Consider the following 21,415-nt stretch of genomic DNA (forward strand, 5'->3'; position numbering starts at 1 on the left):
ACACATATATATATATATATGCACATATATACGATGGGCTTCTTTTAGTTTCCACCTACCAAATCCACTCACAAAGCTTTGGTTGGCCCAAGGCTATAGTAGAAGACATTTGCCCAAGGTTCCATGTAGTGGAACTAGGTGGACATCCAATATGCTAGAAAGAGGTTCTGCAAATTACATTGATTCTAGAGCATCTATGCTGATGAGAACACGGATGTTATTACATAAGTATAACGTTAAAGTTCGAAACTGCAGTCCATAGATAACTCTTTATTCTGTATATTTCTCATTTTGTCCTGTTCTGGCATTTTGCAAAATTTTTCTGGAGAACATTATTTTTCTTTGTGGTTGGGTCATTGATGACCTCTTTCTAGCATATTGGATGTCCACCTAGTGGTCATCCTTTATACACGTATAATACAATTTTTTCTGAATTTTCAGATTTTTTTATATGCTAGGCCACTTGGTTTTAAATTGAATTAATATTCAATTTATCACCCTATCTATCTATATATATAGAGAGAGAGACACACACATTTGTGTATAATTATGATTAACTCATTCACATACACTTGGATGTGGGAAGATCTTTCGCAGCAGAAATAGCCTCAGGAGCAAATACTCTCAAAAAAAGTATATTTAACACATTTGGTTGGAGTTACATGTATCTAATAATAGCCTGATTCAGTTATATATTTCTTAAAATTTCATGGGCATGGGTGACACGTCCACCTTGACAGATGCTCAGAGGAAGAGTAGTAAGTTTAAAAACAAACTCAAAACAGCTTCTAGATATTTAGGCTTCCGTTGGTCAATTCAGGTTATGTGGTTGTAAGTATTTTCTTTATTTTTAGGTTCATGTAGACAGGGTGTTGAAAGGATGTTGGTGCTACTTTGACAGCAGGCTGTAGTGTGGTACATTCAGTAACATTTGTTCCTAGTACTGAGTACTACCTATGGTGAGGAGGGCAGTATATTGGTGTCAGCTAGTCAGTCAGTCAGTCATCATTCTGTGAATGATGACTGATTCATATGTGATACTGTCTTCTTTCCTCTATATGCACACACAGACACATACACACTCACATATTGCAAGAAGTTGGATTGCAGAACAGTAACACTTGAAACACACACACACACATATACATATATATGTATGTATATATATAGTTGAAAAGGGTTTAAGAGTCCATACAAATCAAAAATTATAGTTAAAAGATAAAGGTGGACACTATATATATATATATATATATATATATATATATATATATATATATATATACATACATACATACATATCATATATATATATATATATATATATATATATAGCAGGAATGGCTGTGTAGTTAAGAAGCTTGCTTTCTAATCATGTGGTCTCAGGTTCAGTTAGCCTTGGGCTGACCAAAGTCTTTTAAATAGATTTGGTAGACAGAAACTGAAAGAAGCCTACTCTGTGTGTGTGTGTGTGTGTGTGTGTGTGTGTGTGTGTGTGAACGTGCATGTGTTTGTGTGTCCCTTCATGCCCATGTGTTTTTGTGCACTTTTGTTTTGACATAATGTGATGGATGTAAGTGAGCATCACTGCCATACAAGCTGTGTTGTTCATTTCCAGCCTTCTATGCAAAATATGTCTGGCCAAGGGAAATATTACTTTGTTTGGAAACAGAGTGGGGTTGGCAACAGCAAGGGCATTTAGCCATAGGAAAACTTAACAAATGTAGTCTAACACATGCAATCATGGATAAGTGAACATTAAATGATGATGATATACATACACACACACACATACATATAGATAGATACTTGCCCAGTTTCTTGGAATACTCCTTTAGCATCAAGAACTGTGAAAAGCTCATTTGCTGTTTTGCTGCTGTTACCTGTGTACAGGTAATGCTCTAAAGGTACCGGCCTTTTTGAGGTGCTGATCACATAAAGCTTTCGTTTCTTGGTTTTCCTACAATAGAAAAGAAGAATATTGTCTATTTGTTTCTTTTTATACCTGATCTTTGCTATTGATCTTCAGTAAGAGTGAAGTAGTATCCAACAAATTGCCATTTCTACCTAAGAAACCCAAGAAGTAAACATGCAGTAATAAATTGTGCAAAACAGAGTTTATTTTAATGAGATACATCTTGAAATCACCTGAAGAGACACATCTACACCAAGGGATAAACCTAAACCAGTTGTGCAGTATTCCACCTGTGAGGGATCAATGCTAGATGGGTCAAAACGATTGTAGTGATCAATAAAGATTCTCATATATTCCATCTTCTGTCTGTCTCTCATCAATATTCATCATCATCATCATCATCGTTTAACGTCCGCTTTCCATGCTAGCATGGGTTGGACGATTTGACTGAGGACTGGTGAAACCGGATGGCAACACCAGGCTCCAGTCTGATTTGGCAGAGTTTCTACAGCTGGATGCCCTTCCTAACGCCAACCACTCAGAGAGTGTAGTGGGTGCTTTTACGTGTCACCCGCACGAAAACGGCCACGCTCGAAATGGTGTCTTTTATGTGCCACCCGCACAAGCCAGTCCAGGGGCACTGGCAACGATCTCGCTCGAAATATAATTTGTATATAATAATTTATAAACTTTTGAGAGAATGTGAAATATTTTATTTTTGGAACAGTGGATTTTGAAGCACATACAGCTATAATTAATCCTTTCTACTAAAGGTACAAGGTCTGAAATTTTTTGTGGGAGGGCACCAGTTGATTACATCGACCCCAGTGTTTCACTGGTACATATTTTATAGACCCTGAAAGGATGAAAGTGGAATTTGAACTCGGAACGTAATGACGGATTTTGTTCAGCATGCTAACGATTCGACCAGCTCGCTGCCTTACATAATTAATGAAAGAAGAATATGTAGATATGTAACATATGGTATAATTATAAACAGGGTAAATTTTAGATATTTCTCCACAGACTGAAAAAATGATGAACAGCCTTACTCGATTTTCAAATCTTATTGAGTTCTCATCAGAGGCGTCTACATCATTCTGACAGTCTCTAGAGAAACAAGCAGCAAAACTATTTATATACTTGACAAATGCAGCAAATGTAACAATACAATGTAATAAAAGCTGAGGATATCTTAACTGACTTACCCAACCCATCCAGCAAACTCGATAGTATTGGGGACAGTTGCACTGAGTAGGATGATGTTTACAGTCTGTGGTAACATTATAAGTACTTCTTCCCAAACCACACCTCGCTGCAATATAAAATGAACAAAACATACTGGTGTTAATAAGAATAAATATTGGTTTCAAATTTTAGCACAAAGCCAGCAAGTTTGGGGGAGGGGTAAGTTGATTACATTGACTGGTACTTATTATATCAATCTCCAAAACGATGAAAGGCGAAGTCGATCTCAGTGGATTCTGACTTCAGATCGTAATGACAGACGAAATGCCACTTACCATTTTGCCTGGAATACTAACAATTCTGCCAGCTCATCACCTTTACTTGGTTGTAATTACAATAATAATAATAATAATAATAATGATGATGATGATGATGATGGTTTCAAATTTTGGCACAAAGCACAATCATCATCATTAACGTCCATTTTTCCATGCTGGCATGGGTTGGACGGTTTGACAGGGGCTGACAAGCTGAACAAACAAATATATATTGTTTTAAGTGTCCACTTTTCAATGTGTAATATTTCACCACAGTCCTCTGAACATGAATAATATAATGGCTGGACATGTATGTTTTCATGGAAGACTTCAAATGAACAGCACCACTTGTAAAATTGATGTTTGTTTGTGATTAATGTGCAGTGTTAAGACAAAGAGATATGGACATGCGCACACATACATCCACACATCTAACTATCTCTCTCTTTCTCTATCATCTATGTATGTATGTACGTGTGTGTGTGTGTGTGTGTGTGTATGTATTTCATTATCTTCCCCCCCCCACACACACATACAAGATGCTTCTTTCAAATCCCCTTACAAAGCTTTCGTTGACTCTGGGTTATAGTAGAAGACACTTGTTCAGGTGCTGAGAAGCGGAACTGAACCCAAAACCATGTGGTTATGAAGTGAACTTCTTAACCACACAACCATGCCCGCAAATGGAAAAATAATGGATGAACCCAGTAGGTAAAGAAAAACAACAACAAAAAACAAACAAACAAACAAACAAACAAACACAAAAAAGAGTCTTTAACATACCTCAGAATCATTAATGTAATGAACCTCATCAAAAATAACCCATTCCAAATCTCGAATAATGTCAGAACCATTGTACAACATTGACCTGGAAGGTAGTCATTGGATTATATGAAATTGGGAAAAACATTAAGTATTAGAAACATAAGAAGAATAATTATAATAATTGAAATTAAGACAGAAAAAAGTGAAATTGATAATGTTAGTGATAGTGTACAGTAGATTTTAATGAGTGAATTCATACAGAATTGCTAAGTCAAAAATTTGATAAGATTAGGCCCATGATATTTATGCTAGAAGGTTTTTCTCAGTAATCCATAATGAAGTTTGGAATGGTTTTCATTTAACCTTTAAGTATTTAAATTGGCTAAATCCAGCTCAAATATTCTATATGCTTTACATTGAAATTGGCCATATCTAGCCTCTTACACCTAACCTACACTGAAATTCTAAAAATAAACAATCACATCATTGCAACCTCAAAGCTATAAGATAATGCATGAGTAATTCAAAACAATTTGAGTGAAAAAGCATTACATTTAACAGAATAATCTGAACACTAAAGGGTTAAAAGAAAACTTAGTGAAAAGGACTGTGTGGTAAGAAATTTGCCTCTCAACTGCATGGTTCTAGGTTCAGTCCCACAGCGTGGCACTTTGGGTAAGTATTTTCTATTATAGCTTCAGGTTGATCAAAACCTTGTGAGTGAATTTGGTAGACAGAGGCAGAAAGAAGCCTGTCGTATCATCATCATCATCGTTTAATGTCCGCTTTCCATGCTAGCATGGGTTGGACGATTTGACTGAGGACTGGTGAACCAGATGGCTACACCAGGCTCCAATCTGATTTGGCAGAGTTTCTACAGCTGGATGCCCTTCCTAACGCCAACGTATACATATATATATGTGTATGTGTGAATTTGTTTCCCCCTCACCACTTGACAACTGGTGTTGGTGTGTTTATGTCTCCATAACTTAGTGGTTCACCAAAAACACTAATAGAATAAGTACCAAGCTTAACAAAATAAGTTCTGGGGTCAATTTGTTTGATTGCAATTCTTCAAGGCAGTGCCCCAGCATGGCCATGGTCTAATGATTGAAACATGTAAAAGAATAAAAGAATATTCAACATGTGATTGTAGAATTGGAATTCAAATTTAAAATAAAAATTATTTTCTCTCCAAACATTTGTCTACTTTATGAATTAATGGTGTTGAGCCAATGAAAGAACCTCTGTATGGTCTACCAAACTGTTAGATATTGCAGCCAAAATCTCCCTCCAATTGCACCTAACAATCTTAAAATAATAGACTTGTTGAATTTTACAAATGAAATCATCATTCAGGTAAAAGTCTGAAAGAAACATCTTCGGTAAAAAAGAAAAGAAGAGAAAATAACAGGAATGAAGAATATATGTAGAAACCATGTTGTTGAGAATGAAAGTACTATTATGATGAGCTCTACCTTAGAATTTCTGTTGTCATGATGAGGCAGGATGCTGTCTGGTTCAATTGGACATCTCCAGTTATGAGACCCACATCACCAAATTTTTGCTTGAAGTCACGGAACTTTTGATTGGACAGTGCTTTAATTGGAGATGTATATACAGTCCTGAAAAAAAGAAAGAAATATATATATATATATATATATATATATATATATATAGATAGATATATATATATATATATATATATATATATATATATATAGATATATATATATATATATATATATATATATGTATGTACTGATAGAAAAGACAACAAAAGAAAGAAAGAAAGAGACCTTGATATTATGTAAATAGAGGAATTTATCTGTAATATAATATGTGACAATTATTTGGTAGCCATGATAAAACTCCGAGTTTCAGATGCCGGGGCGGAAACCCACGCTGCCATCTCTTCAGTTATCTGGCCATTGAAAATTGCTATGAAAATGATGGTACATACCTTTGCCCCTCTGTCTCAAACAACAATATCCGGCCATGCATGCATGTATGTATGTATGTATGTATGTATGTATGTACATATGGAACAACACCATGCGATCTAAAATATCAAAGTCATTAAATCGAGAGTTGGGTACACAACCTAAATGTAAACTCTTTCCAGTTGTCTCTCAAAAGAAAAGAAAGGTTATATGAAAATTGGATTTTGTTATTTGCATTCTTTTACATACAAACACACATTCAAATATAGATGATGCACTCATGATTGTAAGGTTGTGGTTTCAATTCCCAGAGCAGCTGTGTGTAGTGTTCTTGAGCAAAACACTTCATTTCATGTTGCTCCATTTGATTCAGCTGCAAACGAGTGACCTTGCTGCAGATTGACAATCCATTTAGGGGGAATGTTGACCTGCCTGCCTAACGAGAAGGGTAGCATCATCCAAAAGTTACAACAATCAGAGGAAGTGCATTGTGACCAGTGGTGTATAACAACAGCCAATAGTCTGGTCAATACAGTAATATATATATATGTGCACATGCACGTGTGTGCATGTGTGTATGTCTGTGTGTGTGTGCATGTGTGTATGTGTTTGTATGTGCGTGTATGTGTGCATATGCGCATGTGTGAGTGTGTTTGCATGTATATGTGTTTGTGTATGTGTGTGTGTGTATGTGCACGTGCGTGCGTATGTGTGTGTGTGTGTGTATTTGTGCACGTGTGTGTGTTTGTGTGTGTATTTGTGCACGTGTGTGTGTGAGTGTTTGTGTCTGTATAAATCAGTGTTGCATTCTTTTATGCCAACAATTACTTGGCCATTTTTGAGACAAAAACCATTAAAATAAGTACCAAGGCTGAACTAAAAAACACTGTGGTTGACATGATCAACTATAAATGACAGTGGAAGTGGTGCACCAGCAAGGACACAGTCCAATGATTGAAACCAGCAGCAAAAGAATAGGAAACTACAAGGAAAGCAATTAATATAAAAATAAAGTAAGGCTAACCGTGTGAGATGCCGCAGTGACGAGGCGATGGCATATTCGGCAATTACAGTTTTTCCAGCAGATGTATGAGCAGCAACAAAGACACTTTCGTGATTTTCAAGACGCAGTATAGCTTGCTTTTGGAAGATATCCAGCTCAAAGGGCCACTGGAAGTAAAAAGAACTAGTAGTAGTAGTAGTAGTAGTAGTACTAGTAGTAGTAGTAGTAGTAGTAGTGATAGTAGTGGTAGTAGTAGTAGTGGTGGTGGTGGTGGTGGTTTTGCAGGTGGTGGTGGTAGTAGTAGTAGTAGTCATCAACATCATCATTTAACACCTGTCTTCTATGCTGGCATGGGAGGGCTGTATTGAGCTCCAATGTCTGCTTTAGCATGGTTCTGGATGCCCATCCTAATGTCAGCTATTTTACAATCTGTGCTGGGTGCTTTCTTTCATGATACTGGCACTAGGGAGGTCACCAAATAAATTGCAAGACAAATCCTCCTTGACTGAGTGGGGTGCAGTAGAGAGAGAGAGAGAGAGAGAGAGAGAGAGACTAAAGAATGATAATGGGATAGGAACAAGAGTGTTGCTGTAGAGGAGATAGATGGCCACCTCAGGCAGAGAGAGAGAGAGAGAGATAAAGATCATGTTGACAAGGTGTCAAGGTTTAACTTCAAGCTACAAAAGTTTTGAATATAAGACAGAATAAAGATATAGGAGTGTAAAGCATGGGTAGGTAAGTTCTGAAGATCATGTTGGTTCAGAGACGTGATGCATATGTGATGTGTGTGCACATATGGATCGTGGAGGCGCAATGGCCCAGTGGTTAGGGCAGCGGACTCGCGGTCGTAGGATCGCGGTTTCGATTCCCAGACTAGGCGTTGTGAGTGTTTATTGAGCGAAAACACCTAAAGTTCCATGAGGCTCCGGCAGGGGATGGTGGCGAACTCTGCTGTACTCTTTCACCTCAACTTTCTTTTACTCTTTCTTCCTGTTTCTGTTGTGCCTGTATTTCAAAGGGTCAGCCTTGTCACACTGTGTCAGGCTGAATATCCCTGAGAACTACGTTAAGGGTACACGTGTCTGTGGAGTGCTCAGCCACTTGCACGTTAATTTCACGAACAGGCTGTTCCGTTGATCGAATCAACTGGAACCCTCGTCATCGTAACCGACAGAGCGCACATATGGATCAATATTGCCAAATGGCTTAGAAATACAGTGAGGGTTAACCCTTCTAATCATTTGCTTCATAGACTATTTAAACTGAACAATGGTCTTACCTTATAGGCCATAACTGGTATCCTTTTGTAGAAATCATCTACAGGTGTTTTGGTATCAATATTTACAGCCCAAACCTCTTTTTCTTCTTCAGGTTTTGGTGCTGCTGGTGTTTCTGGTTTTTCTTCTTTCACCTGGAGACAGATGATAAGAGTTCTGAAAATTTGAACTCTACCCACCCCACAAAAAAACAAACAAACAAAAAACTAGAAGAAAAAAAATCTGGCTAAAAAGCCTTCTATAACCTGATGTTGATCCTAAGGAATTAATTACTCTCAATTACTGTTGCTTCTAAGAAAACCTTATACTGGACCATAATTGACTCAACCAAAATTATTATTATTAAAACTAAGGCAGTAAGTTGGCAGAACCATTAGCACACTGGGCATAATGCTTAGTGCTACATCATCTGTCTTTATGTTCTGAGTTAAAATTCTGTTAAGGCTGACTTTGCCTTTCATCTTTTCAGGGTTGATAAAACAAGTACCAGTCAAGTATTGGGGTTGATGTAATTGACTGACCCCCTCCACCAAAATTTCAGGCCTTGTGCCTATAGCAGAAGAGATTATAATTATTCTTATTAAGGTGGTGAGCTGGCATGAGTGTTAGCACACTGGGAAAAATACTTAGTGGCATTTCATCAGTTTTAACATTCTGGTTTCAAATTCCTTCAAAGTCAACTTTGACTTCCACCCTTTCAGGGCCAACAGTTGAGTACTGAAGGTTGATGTAATCAACTTACCCCTCCATCAACATTTCAGGTTTTGTGCTTATAGTAGAAAAGATTAACATTATTATTATTATCATAGTATACAATTATCACAGTATACAATATCGTAAGGTTGTTGATTTAAGATATTGTGTCTACCAGGGGGTTTGTACTGTTTGTCAAGTCACAAGAACCTTATACAGACAGTACTTTATGCATGCAGTTCCAAGTAATGCCAACTTTTGCAATACACCTAGATTGTGGGGTATCTCTAAGGTTTTCAGATGTTTTTTCAGATTGGGTGGTATTGAACCCAATGCTCCGATGACAATAGGGATAACCTTTATGTTTGACTCTTGTAGCTGCCACATATTAGCGATCTCAATTCTCAGGTCTCCATATTTATCAATCTTTTCTCTTTCTTTCATGAGGATATGTTGATCGCTTGGCACTGCCATGTCAGTTATTAGCCACTCTTGATTACCCACCACTCCTCCTATCGCCCCATGGAAGCACCTATTCTTACCAAACAATCACACCTATGAACAAAAATGAACAGCAAAATATATAGAAAAGAAAGAAGACTTACCTTCACAAGCTCTTCTAAACTTTCACTTCTAGATATATTGGTTGTTTTAGTATTAACAGTCTACAAATAAATAAATAAAAAATCTTTTAATTCACAAGCTGTAATTTTATATAACATATGTGAGCTGTTTTCTTCATTTCATGTTGCTCTGTAGTTGGGAGAGTGGCTGAATCATTGGCCTGGGGCTTTAGAAGAAGAGACTTGCCCAAGGTGCTGCACAGGGGAATTGAACCCAAAACCCCTTGCTTTCAAAGCAAGCTTCTTAACTATATAGCCATGCTTGCACCAAAATTCTCAGAAATAACTATAAGTAAAAGGGTAAAGACCCCTTCATTCATGAATGACCATGGGATTGCACCTAGAAAGTTACCCTCCAAGACACAAGTCCGGGCAAAGGTTGTTTATGGAAGACCAGCAGTCACTCATGCATACCAGCCCCTTCTTTTCAACCCACCAATGTTATCCAAGGCAAAGGCCGATACAACTTGGCACCAGTGACGTCGCAACTCATTTCTACACCTGAGTGAACTAAAAAGCAACGTGAAATAAAGTGTCTTGCTCAAGAACACAACACACAGCCTAGTCTGTGAATTGAACTCACAATCTCACGGTTGTAAGCCTGGTGTTCTAACCACTGAGCCACGAACATTCACAACCATAAGTAAAAACTAGAATATAAATCTACTTTTAAATTTGTCTGCCTACCTCAGTCTCAATATGTTCCTTTGTTGGTTTCCGGAACTGAAACTGGTCATCAGATAGAAGGTCATCACTTGGTGCAAAGAGATCGGTTAATTTCAAATACTGTTTAGCTGTTTCTATTTTGTTTGAATCTTCAGCAGGTGGTGGCTGTTGTTCTTTATTTTCATCTGAAACTTCTTTTGGAGGTGGTGATGCAGCCTTTTCTTTTCCTGTATCTTCTGTAGTGCTTGGTGCTTCAACTAGAGGAATGACAGGTTCATCTGATTCCTTTTCAACATATATTTCTGGGGCAGCTGGAATTTCCTTAGGTACCTCGCCATCATAATCCATGCCAGCCTTGAGACCAGGGGCATTGTAAAGTAAATCTATAAATAAAGAAACCGGATAAAATTAATAACAATTCAGGTAGGGTACTTGTCAACCAAGCAGACTGAGGCAAGTAAAGTCTTTTTTTTTTTTAATAGGTTTACTAAGAGAAAAGGACATTGCTCATAACCTTTATAGCTCCTAGGAGAGTCAACATCTTCAGAAAAAAAGCATCATCGTCAACTCCTAGACACTACTGTCTTAAAGCCTAGGATTCATGGGTCCAGTTATCTGATTCCCATGGTGAATAAGTAACCAAGATCACAATATTTCCCCTGAACAGGATTAAAGTCCATTGCAGGGTTAGTTGTTTACAGCTGGGTGAACAGGAGCATAAGGGATGATGTTCGAGTAAAGAAGGACTGGGAAAAAAGATGGTTAAAATGGTATCTATATATATGAATTATTATTATATTAAAAACGGTAAAGACCCCCTTTGGTCATGAATGACCATGAGATTGCACTTAGAAAGTTCCCCTCCGAGGCACAAGTCTGGGTAAGGTTGTTTATGGAAGACCAGTAATTGCCCATACATACCAGCATCCCGTCTCCATACCACCGATGTTATCCAAGGGAAAGGTAAACACCTATACAGCTTGGCACCAGTGATGTTGCAACTCATTTCTACAGATGAGTGAACTGGAGCTACGTGAAATAAAGTGTCTTGCTCAAGAACACAACACACAGCCTGGTCCAGGAACCACATGCCTTCACCTATGCTATTTATTATTATTTGCAGTTGGTCCTTGTGATTAAGACTGTTCATGTCTTTGGCATGACTTGATAAGCTTTCTCCATACTGGTCGGTTTTTTTTTTCTTGCTACTTCAATGTAGAGGGTTACCAAGAAAGATCATCAGAGATTCTGAAGTCCAGCATTTGTAGTTTTGTAAGTATTATTTGTGTGTTGTCCAAGACCAGAGAATGTGAGGTACAAAACTGTTTCTATTACAAAGTCTGTGACTGTGCTTTTGTGCTGATGACAACAATGACTGCTGCCACTGCCTAAGATCAAAGACATTCCATTAGGGACCATTCCTTCTTTTGAATGATTGTATAGGACTACATTACATAATATATTATTACATTGTTAAAGATGATAGAGTATGATTAAGGCAGAAGTTTGACTGCTATTTCTAGCATGTTGAATTATCATTTAGATGCTTCTGTTATTGGTAAAAGGTGACCTTGACAAAGACCTAAGAACACTGGTCTCTAAGTGAAATAAACCAGCTGCAGAGATTTTTAGCAGTTTAAACTACAATAAAGAAAACTTACTTTTTTCAAAGTCTATCACGTCATACTTTCCTTTGGCAATTAGACCTTTGTAGCTTGGAATTTTATCCATACCACCTGAAACAAAGCACCAAGAAATACAAGCAAAATGTAATCAGTATAAACTGCTGGCATGAAATCATTGCATTATTGTATTGACTTTCATCCTCATACACACACACACATGTGTGTATATATATATATATATATATATATCGTCATCATTTAACGTCCGCTTTCCATGCTAGCATACATATATATATATATATATACATGTGTGTGTGTACGTACGTATAAGTGTGTGTGTGTATGTGTACATATCTGTTATTACATGGAAAATTTTCAACAAGCAGCTCCCAGGATTATTTTTTTAAAAGTGGGTGAAAGGCCAGTATGGATATGGTGAAATTTTCCACTGGGTCAGACTATATTTTGCTGTATGGGAGTATTTACTAAATATTTCATTTCTTATGTTCAGGTAGTTTGTTAAGATTTTTAAAACTCTATATATAAAATGTGCCCTTTCTGTTGTTAATAAATGGTTTCAAACTTTCAAGGGCCTTCTCTTCCCTTATTTTCCAAATATGGCTGGTGAACAACATAGAATTCCTATATAATCTTACTTTTCAACTATCTAATTTGGTATGGCTGAGATCACTTCAGCTGATATCACGAAGCATGCTTAACTTAAAGGGTAAGTGTTGATCTTATATGGGCAAACCAGATTGTCATACTCAACAGGCTTGTTGGCAATAAGTGCCTTCATATTGGAACTACAATTGTAGCTGATTTTTAATGGGCAGTACAGTATAGATCCATGATGGTACTATAATACATGAATCTGTAAAGCACTCAACTCCCATTATGTTTATTGCTAATCTTACACATTCATCATCATCGTTGTTTAACGTCTGCTTTCCATGGGTTGGATGGTTTGGCTGAAAGCAGGTGAGCCAGAAGACTGCACCAGGCTCCAATCTGATCTGGCAAAGTTTCTACAGCTGGATGCCCTTCCTAACGCCAACCACTCTGAGAGTGTAGTGGGTGCTTTTACATGCCACTGGTATGAGGGCCAGTCAAGCAGTACTGGCAACAGCCACACTCAAAGGTATTTTTTATGTTCCACCTGCACGGAAGCCAGTCCAGCGGCACTGGCAATGACCACGCTCGGATGTTGTTTTTTCACGTGCCACTGACATATGTGCTAATAAGGCGACACTGGCAATGATCACACTCGAATGGTGCTTTTTATGTGCCACCGGCACACCAGGTATCCATATAAATCTATAGTATAATTCCATGTATAGGAGCCCTTAAGTTCTTATTGTATGGATAATTTTTAACATGTAAATGGAAGTGTTAGAAGGGGTCTTTATACAGTACTCAGGATACAGAAAAAAACTACTTAAGTTTCATGTAAATATATGCCAATTGTACTAGGCTTCATTTACAGATCAGTTTGAGAACCAATATGGCAATGACTCTACAAGAATGGAAGTAAACAAGAATAAAGGAAATTCTTCAAACTATCAGTTGCCAAATAAATACATACCTGGCCAAAATGGATAGTTTGTGGCACAACCTCTGACATCCTGTGTTGGTGGCCCTGGAGGTCTTTTGAATGACATAGAATTCTTAATTGTAGACATGGTGTTTGTGAGTAACTCCTGAAATAATCAAAAGTAAGATACAGTGCGTTAAAGTAGGTACATTTCTTTTGACAAAAATAAATAATCTGAACCGTGTGTTAAGTAGCTTGCTTACCAACCACATGGTTCCGGGTTCAGTCCCACTGTGTGGCAACTTGGGCAAGTGTCTTCTACTATAGCCTCAGGCCGACCAAAGCCTTGTGAGTGGATTTGGTAGACGGAAACTGAAAGAAGCCTGTCGTATATATGTATATATATATATATATGTGTGTGTCTGTGTTTGTCCCCCCAACATTGCTTGACAACCGATGGTGGTGTGGCCATGCTATCCTTTTTCCCAATGTCCATGGAAACCAGATCTACATTATTCAATGTGCTTTTTTTTTTGAAATTGGTAGCATGAGATCAGAGGAAGATTTGGTTGCTATTTTTAGCGTGTCAAGAATCCAGCCAAACCTCTTAGCATCCCTATAGTTTCTGAGACACTATATTGAGTTTTGTATTTATGACACATGGAAATTATATATTCACCTCTTGGTAACCGAGAAGTTTTCCTGTTGTTGGGTTTCGTTCAACTGTGATGGTTGTCTGCACTGGAGTGACATCCATTTCCAGTAAGTTCTCTGAATGTTTTGTCCTGGGCCAATATCTGCAAAACCATAAAAAGAAAAATTTACTGATGCACTTTGCTTTAAAAAAAAGAAAAACAAAACCCATCCATCCATTTATTTCCACAGCCCACTACTGCCTTGAAGGGTTTAGCTAAACAAATTGACCCCACGACTTATTTTTTTTTTTTAAGTCTAGTACTTATTTAATTATTCTGTTCTGCCGAGCTGCTAAGCTGCGGAAATGTAAACTGACCAACACCGACAGAGAGACACATAAATATAAACATATATTTTATATCCTTCCAGAGGTGGGTATATACAAATTTAGGTAGCGGAGGTTTAATCAATGTGTTCACACAACATACTTCATGGCACTACCAAAATGCTCTCTACCCGACTACTACTGACCTCTACTCTTTATAAGAGTTCGGCTTGTCCATTCTTCCAATCCCCCAGGGGTGTCAATGACTCTTACCACAACATCTCTCCCTTTGAGATTGACTTCCAATGGAAGTTAATATTATTATTTTTATTTATTTCTTTTTCATCACAATATATATCATCATCATCATCATCATTTAGCATCCGTTGTCCATGCTGGCATGGGTTGGACAGTTTAACCAAAGCTGGCAAGACTTACTTTTGATGCTTCTTGAAATCATGAATTGGAAGACTTTCTGGATGTTCAACATATTTTTCTAGATCTTTTTTCCAAGTTGGTAAAATTTTGGGGAGGCCAAATGGAAGCTAGAAAGAAAAGAGGTAAAAAGAAAAGAAAAAATCATGCTTCAAACTTTTCATTCCTTTCTTTATGTTGATTTGGTACAAAATCAGCCACTTTAGGTGAAAAATATAGTCACTTACACTGACTCAGGTGCTCCATTTGTACTTATTTTATTGAACCTGAAAGGATGAAAAGCAAAGTCACCCCCAGCAGTATATTAACTCAGAACTGGAAAACATGCATTTTGTCCAGTATGGTGACAATTGTCAGCTGATTACTTGCAATAATAGTAAAATTTGTTTCCAGAGTAGACACAAGACCAAAGATGGTGAACTAGCAGAACTCTTAGTATGTAGAGCATAATGCTTAGTAGCATTTTATCTGTCTTTATGTTCTGAGTTCAAATTTTGCTGAGGTCTACTTTGCTTTCACCCTTTTCAAATCGATAAAAGCAGTACCAACTGAAAACTGGGGGGAGGGGGGGGGTAATTGAGTTACTTCCCCTGTAATTGCTGGCCTTGTGCCAAAATCTGAAACCAATATTCCTTCTTTTCGACTTACGACCAAGTTCCTTTCTGACTGCAAAGTTGTTAGTTGATCTGGTTGCATATTGGATTTGTATTTTTCATTCAAATGCAGCTGATGCTTGAAAGTGACTGAGTGAGAGACTGGCAGGCAGTGGATGCCTGGGTTTGAGAGAAGTCTGCATTGCCAGATGCAACCATAGCTACCGTATGTGCAGATGGCCATAAATCACATAGGTCGTAAGTTGAGGAGAGGGTGTATTGGCACAAGGCCTGAAGCTTTGTGGAGTTGCTAGTTGATTATATCGGCTCCAGTACTTGACTGGTACTTTATTTTATCAACCCTGAAAAGATGAAAGGCAAAGTTGATCTCGGTGGGATTGAAAGTCGTTATGTAAAGAACCAGAAGAAACTGCAGAGCATTTTGTCTGATGCTCGAATAATACTACCAGTCTATTAATGGTTTCTTAGAGTGGCACGGAAGGCTCACAAATTGCAAGGTGGGATTTGAGTTAATATTTCAAATTTTGAAAGGTAAGAAAGGCCAAGTTGATCCCAGTAAAATGTGAACTTTAATATCTAGAAGCATAAAAGAATAAGTTGTGGTTGTTTAATACAGGCCAACCCTGATCAAAGAGATCTATAATCAATTTCAGCTGTGATCACCCAGTTTATTTTAGATACTCTATTGATTCTGACATCTGCCATTTTGAGTCAAAAAGCGAGTCATTAGGAGGTTACTCAACTTACTAGAAAGTACAGCCAAATTTCCCTCAAACCACACAGCCTACATTGAACAATGTAGTCCAATGGTACTTGGCTCTTAACCGGCGTTCTTATGACCCTTAGGGGTCCACATGAGATTCCATTGTGAAAATCTGTGCAATAAATTGGTTACACTCCTACAGTACACAAAATACTTAAAAAATTTTTTTTTATACAATTCCTAATAATATTCAATTATGAAAATAAAATAAGATTTTTTAAACATTGGTGCAGGAGTGGCTGTGTGGTAAGTAGCTTGCTTACCAACCACATGGTTCCGGGTTCAGTCCCACTGCGTGGCACCTTCGGCAAGTTTCTTCTACTATAGCCTCGGGCCGACCAAAGCCTTGTGAGTGGATTTGGTAGACAGAAACTGAAAGAAACCCGTCGTATATACGTATATATATACATATATATGTATGTGTGTTTGTGTGTCTGTGTTTGTCCCCCCACCATCGCTTGACAACCGATGCTGGTGTGTTTACGTCCCCGTAACTTAGCGGTTCAGCAATAAGAAACCGATAGAATAAGTGCTAGGCTTATAAAGAAGAAGTCCTGGGGGTCGATTTGCTCGACTAAAGACGGTGCTCCAGCATGGCCGCAGTCAAATGACTGAAACAAGTAAAAGAGTACTGGATGGCTATGAGGGTCCACCTGAGTAAAATGGGAATCAATAGGTTAGAAATGGTTGACAACCACTGATGGAGTCCATCATGATCATCCTTTTAACTCTTTAGCATCCAGATTACTCTGTCAAATGTAATGCTTATTTATCCACATAGTTTTGAATTAATCATGCATTATGTCATAGCTTCAAAATTTTGACAATGGGATTGTTTATTTCTTGAACGACATTGTAGAGCAGGGGTTTTCAAACTTTTTGACTTGCAGACCCCTTTATATTTCAGGCTTTACCCTTATAAACGCTTATGAAATTTATACATAAATATTTGCTTAAAATAACATATATTCTTACATTTATTTATTTAACAGTATTTAACAAATAGGTTTATTGTCAATTATACACACAGGATTTTTTTAATACGTACTTAATGAGAAGGATGTGCTTGCTTGGCTCTGCAGGAACCCCGTCTTGCCCTTGCGGACCCCCTGTGGTCTGCGGACCACAGTTTGAAAACCCCTGTTGTAGAGTATGAATGAGAAGCCAAATCTTACTTCTTTACTGCCCACAAGGGGCTACACACAGAGGGGACAAACAAGGACAGACAAACGGATTAAGTCAATTATATCGACCCCAGTGTGTAACTGGTACTTTTTTAATCGACCCCAAAAGGATGAAAGGCAAAGTCTACCTCGGCGGAATTTGAACTCAGAGCGTAGTAGCAGACAAAATACCGCTAAGCATTTCACCCAGCATGCTAACGATTCTGCTAGCTTGCCAAATGAGAAGGCAGATCTGGCAGGTTTGAACACAAAACAGGTACAATATTTAAGCTCGGCAAGCCAAGTAAGATCGTTGCCAGTGCCCCTGGACTGGTTCTTGTGCGGGTGGCACATGAGATGCACCATTTTGAGCGTGGCCGTTGCCAGTACCGCCTGACTGGCTCCTGTAGGATTTTCGAGCGAGATCGTTGCCAGTGCCCCTGGACTGGCTTGTGCGGGTGGCACATAAAAGACACCATTTCGAGCGTGGCCGTTTTCGTGCGGGTGACACGTAAAAGCACCCACTACACTCTCTGAGTGGTTGGCGTTAGGAAGGGCATCCAGCTGTAGAAACTCTGCCAAATCAGACTGGAGCCTGGTGTTGCCATCCGGTTTCACCAGTCCTCAGTCAAATCGTCCAACCCATGCTAGCATGGAAAGCGGACGTTAAACGATGATGATGATGATGATGATGTGGCTGGTTTAAATGCTACAGGGTTAATGATCACTTTTCCATTCTTACAAGAAAGGTAGATTTTCTACAGCTGGATGTCCCTCTTGTTGCTAACCCTCACTTATTTCTAAGGTAATATTTTTACATGGTCAGACATGACTTTATGGCAGATTGGCAATGAAGGACACTGGTAAGACAAGGAGCCAGTAACATACATTATCCTTTAATGTCCTCCTTCCATGCTGGCATCAGCTGGATGGTTTGACAAATCAAAAGACTGTGCCAAGCTCTACCATATGCTTTGGCAAGGTTTCTACGGCCAGATGCACTTCCTAACATCAGTCACTTTACAGAATGATCATCTTGAAAGTTCCCCTTCAAGGTACAAGTATGAGCAAGATGGTTTGTGGAAGACCAGCAGTCACCCATGCATACCAGCCTCTCCACTCCATGTCACTGATGTTATCCAAAGGAAACACAAAGGCCGATATAGCTTGGCACCAGTGATGTAACAATCCATTTCAAAAGCTAAGTGAACTGGAGCAATATGAAATAAAGTGCCTTGCTCAAGAATACAACATACAGCTTGGTCCAGGAATTGAATTCATAACCTCATGATTGTAAGCCTGATGCTCTAAACAATCTGCCTTCACACATAATGCGCTTCTTTCAGTTTTGATGTACTAAGTCCATTTACAAGACTTTGGTTGGCCTGAGACTATAGGCTGTGTAGTGGGACTGAACCCAAAACTATATGGTTGTGAAGCAGATTTCTTACTACACAGTCACGCCTGTGTCTCACATAAAAAAAAAGATCAGATGATTGTGACTGAGTGCCTCTGACCATGTGTCGATTTCTTCGACCACTGGCGTTGCTCCAGCATGGCCACAATCAAATGCTTGAAACGTGCAACAGAGAATGTCAGAGAAAAAGATACGATGGCCATGGTTGAAACGACTTTAATCATATGTAGGGCTGAATAACTACAACCTAAGGTGAATAACAATAATAATGACGATCCCTTACATAAATACATGACAAGAAATTTTGTGGGAGATGAGACAATCATACGGTCCCATACGATCGAATTTTGACAGTTCTGAGGGGTATGCCGACATTTGCTTAAGTCGAACCCCACCTGGTACCGAGCAAGTCTCATCGACAGCAACAATAATGATTTTTTTAATTAACCACAAAGACCCAAGACGCCGGTAACAATGCAAGGATGAAATAAAAATAAAATAAAATAAAATAAAATAACAATATATACTTACGGTTTTCAGGGGTAGAGGGACCCTGTTTGCATTTCGATTTTGTTCGGGAATAACTTCCACCCGGCCACAAGTACCGGTTTCAAGAAGATCGAACATCTTTCTTAGACACGTCACTACGATCTAGCGTGTTCTATGTAAATCTGCAAATTGGAAGAATGCATCGATGGTTACGTATGGTTTATGTCGAGTAATGTTTCCTTTGCTGGTCGAGGTGGGTGGAATCACATGGTTTTATATATATATATAAACCTTGGGAGAGGCATTATGCCGGTAATAAACATACGCACTGGTTCAGTCCTTTATTAATTTATAAACAGTATATAGTGGAGAGACAAGTTACTGAAGATTTTGCAAGAGTGCAATGAAATGATTAAAAAAAAAACAACAAAAAACAACTATATACTGTTTATAAATTAATAAAGGACTGAACCAGTACGTGTGTTTATTACCGGCATAATGCCTCTCCCAAGGTTTAATTGTGTTTCTTTCAACACACGTATCCACATCAAGAGTCTTGCAACGAAATACACATACGAAATATATGTATGTATATATATATATATATATATATATATATATATATATATATATATATATATATATATACATACATAGATATATATATATATATATATATATATATATATATATATAGTCCCGAAGAACAAGAACACAATGAAGATATTAACATATGTTAAGCAAAATACAGTAGATGTTATAGATCTTTAAAGAATGGTGTTCAGGAAGTGTGAGGGTGGTGCTAATTGATGAAACTTGTCAACATTGACTTGACTAAATAAGGAAACGAAATGTTTGAGAGATTGGATGGTATAACTAAATTTTAAATGTGTTGGAAAAGAGAAACTAGGAATAATAACTAAGAGAATAAATTTCTAACTTACAGATGAGTGTGTAAAGCAAAGAAATATTGCAAGATGGTTCTCGAACAGAACTTTCGGTTTCAACACTAACTGCTGACATGGATGGAATTACATGACAAGGAATAAAAATGAAAATGCAGCATTCGCGAATAGAAAATCTTACTCACCGAGGACAGCATTTACAAGATAAAAAACACAACAATTCTGGAAACTTTGAGCTGTCAGCTAAAATATATCACTTACAGGTTATTAATAAAGGCGAATGTAATAATATATTATAACATAACCATATTAATTGAGAACGAGGTGATCGCGTCGTTGGTTGACAACAATCACTTACACCGGTGGTTAGGTAGTTACGTCCCTTTAATCTTTCGACACCGGGTACGAGTCACCTCCCCTGCATAACAATTGCTTCTAACCTTCACAAATCTGGAAATTTTGGGGCTGAGGGTCTGTCAAGCTAATTAAATTAGCCAGTACTTAACTGGCACTTTATTTATCGATTCTGGGAGGATGAAAAACAAAGTTGAAATTTGAACTCAGAGCGAAAGCAGTTGTAGCTAAATAGCATAAAGCGTTTTTTGTTTTGTTTTTATCTTATACTCAAACGTTCCTCTACGTCAGTGGTTTCCAACCTCTTCTCTACCAAGGACCCCTTTTATTTAAATTAGCTTTCCTACAGACACCAGGATATCGAAAGGTCTGTCAGCTTAACATATTCACGCACTCCCAGTTCTACCTTTGCGGACCATAGGTTGGGAATCACTGCTCTATGCCGGCGTCCTAAGAATACCATATCTACACGAGTGTGTGCCCGCTGACTTTGTTGCCTCATAGCTGCCAGGAAAATGAATATTTCTTCATGAAATTTTCTACAAATACGCTTGAGACGGTTTAGATTCCAATTATAGTGGAATTTGCTGTGAAAAATTTTTTTCCGAGGATGAGGTGAAGAGCTTAGGAAAATTCACACGAGTCAGTTTTGTTTTAGAAAATGGGTAATTTTAATGACATTTTGGATATAGTAAGTTTCATTCGCAAAATGAGCCCCCTTTAATTTAGCTCAGACTGCTTTCAATTTTGGTGTATCGAAGCAACTCT

At 38.0% G+C, this 21,415-nt stretch overlaps 1 protein-coding gene across 2 annotated transcripts in view; it reads right to left on the reverse strand.

The window, feature by feature from the left end:
- Positions 1-20,651, reverse strand: part of LOC106876526 (superkiller complex protein 2) — a 38,268-nt gene extending 17,617 nt beyond the window's left edge. The window contains exons 1-14 of one of the 2 annotated variants that reach the window (XM_089349609.1): positions 20,479-20,651; positions 19,431-19,570; positions 14,946-15,052; positions 14,226-14,343; positions 13,598-13,712; positions 12,049-12,123; positions 10,409-10,770; positions 9,704-9,763; positions 8,408-8,539; positions 7,150-7,295; positions 5,661-5,807; positions 4,201-4,285; positions 3,121-3,227; positions 1,811-1,957 (exon numbers count right to left, since the gene is read on the reverse strand). In XM_089349609.1, coding sequence (XP_089205735.1) covers positions 1,811-1,957; positions 3,121-3,227; positions 4,201-4,285; positions 5,661-5,807; positions 7,150-7,295; positions 8,408-8,539; positions 9,704-9,763; positions 10,409-10,770; positions 12,049-12,123; positions 13,598-13,712; positions 14,226-14,343; positions 14,946-15,052; positions 19,431-19,526 — 1,697 coding nt within the window. In that variant the 5' untranslated portion in view covers positions 19,527-19,570; positions 20,479-20,651. Of the gene's footprint in view, positions 1-1,810; positions 1,958-3,120; positions 3,228-4,200; positions 4,286-5,660; positions 5,808-7,149; positions 7,296-8,407; positions 8,540-9,703; positions 9,764-10,408; positions 10,771-12,048; positions 12,124-13,597; positions 13,713-14,225; positions 14,344-14,945; positions 15,053-19,430; positions 19,571-20,332; positions 20,407-20,478 lie in introns of those variants that run through there. The other variant, XM_089349610.1, reaches the window with a different exon arrangement.
- Between the last annotated feature and the right edge of the window lie 764 nt (positions 20,652-21,415).

This window comes from Octopus bimaculoides, chromosome 3, assembly GCF_046866305.1.
Source record: "Octopus bimaculoides isolate indiv1 chromosome 3, ASM4686630v1, whole genome shotgun sequence".
Lineage (NCBI taxonomy): Eukaryota > Metazoa > Mollusca > Cephalopoda > Octopoda > Octopodidae > Octopus > Octopus bimaculoides.